The sequence below is a fragment of the Echinops telfairi genome, unplaced genomic scaffold (assembly GCF_000313985.2).
Source record: "Echinops telfairi isolate 266 unplaced genomic scaffold, ASM31398v2 ScPeMD7_2565;HRSCAF=3150, whole genome shotgun sequence".
NCBI lineage: Eukaryota > Metazoa > Chordata > Mammalia > Afrosoricida > Tenrecidae > Echinops > Echinops telfairi.
In genome coordinates this window covers 200,844-202,171 of record NW_022106463.1, presented here as the reverse complement: position 1 = coordinate 202,171, position 1,328 = coordinate 200,844, and the positions used below count along the sequence as shown (strand labels likewise).

Sequence of the window (1,328 nt, the reverse complement as noted above, 5' to 3'; positions counted from 1 at the left end):
TAACAACACTGTGTACAACAGAATGAAACACTGCACGGCCCTACACCATCCTCACGTGCTTCTAGGGAGTCAATTTTAACAAATACTAAAAACCTCTCTGTTCAGAAAAATACAAAAAAACCTTCAAGCTGATAGGAATAAAGGTATTTGTGTGTGTTCCAAATACTGGAAAGTATTTTGTTATTCAACGCCCAACAGAAAATTCAAGTTTTCATTTCCCCTAAGGCCACTGAAAACGGAGCTCCCTTTTCACGTACAGCTGCACACATCACGTAATTTTCCCCTAGCTACAAGTAACATATCATTAAGGATGGTGAATCACCTCCCTCTCTCCCAGCCCAGGTGCAGGCCTAGAAACGCACCAGGCTTGCAACGCCTCGCTCGCGCATGCGCACACCCGTCAAAGGGCCGTTGGCGCCAAAACCGCGCAGGCGCACTGGCCGCAGCGTCGGCAGCTACGGCTTGCGGCAGCGCGCGGAGCGGGCGGGCCTCTCTCCCACTAACTGCGGCTTTTGGCAGCGCCATTTTGTTCCTGCACCCGCGGCGTGCGTGAGTCCGGGGAAGGCGAGGCTGCCAGCTCGGTCCCCTCTCCTCCAGGGCGCCCTCCGTTCCGGTCGTTCTTTCTCTAACCTTGTATCTCGGGACAGAGGCATAGTCCGGGCCCGAAGCGAAGGCAGTTAAGATGATGTCGAGAGGAAACCTGAAGCAAGTGCGCATCGAGAAGAACCCGGCCCGCCTTCGCGCCCTCGAGTCGGCGGCGGGCGACAACGACCCGGCGGCCGCGGCGGCGCTGGCGCTGGCCATGGCCGGGGAGCAGGCGCCGCCCGTCGCGGCGTCGGAGGAGCACCCCGAGGAGGAGGTGGGGTTCACCATTGACATTAAGAGCTTCCTCAAGCCGGGCGAGAAGACCTACACGCAGCGCTGCCGGCTCTTCGTGGGCAACCTGCCCACCGACATCACCGAGGAGGATTTCAAGAGGCTCTTCGAGCGCTACGGCGAGCCCAGCGAGGTCTTCATCAACCGCGACCGCGGCTTCGGCTTCATCCGACTGGTGAGTGGGCCGCGCGCCGCGGCACGCGCCCGACCCCGGCGAATAAACAAAGTGGGGGGAGGGTTGTTGTCCCCGGGGTGGAGGCGGGGGGGGTTGGGAGAGAGAGGAGGAGACCTCCGCCCCGCTCAGCCCGGGCCGATGTCTCCAGCCACCGCTCAGAAAGGTCTTTTGTGGCCTTTTCCGGGAACCGTCTTTTCCGATTCCTTCCCGGGGGGGCGGGGGGAGTTAGGGTGGGGGGCATTGCCCTCTTCCCGAGTCCAGCTGTTCCACCTTTGAT

At 60.3% G+C, this 1,328-nt stretch overlaps 1 protein-coding gene across 3 annotated transcripts in view; it reads left to right on the top strand.

Moving 5' to 3' along the window:
* The first annotated feature begins 544 nt into the window (after positions 1-544).
* Positions 545-1,328, top strand: part of PSPC1 (paraspeckle component 1) — a 109,003-nt gene continuing 108,219 nt past the window's right edge. For all 3 annotated transcript variants that reach the window (XR_006680433.1, XM_004714835.3, XM_045294028.1), the window contains exon 1: positions 545-1,051. Coding sequence is in view for 2 of the 3 variants with exons in the window: in XM_004714835.3 (XP_004714892.1) it covers positions 683-1,051 (369 nt within the window). In the remaining variant the exon portion in view is untranslated. The remainder of the gene's footprint in view (positions 1,052-1,328) is intronic.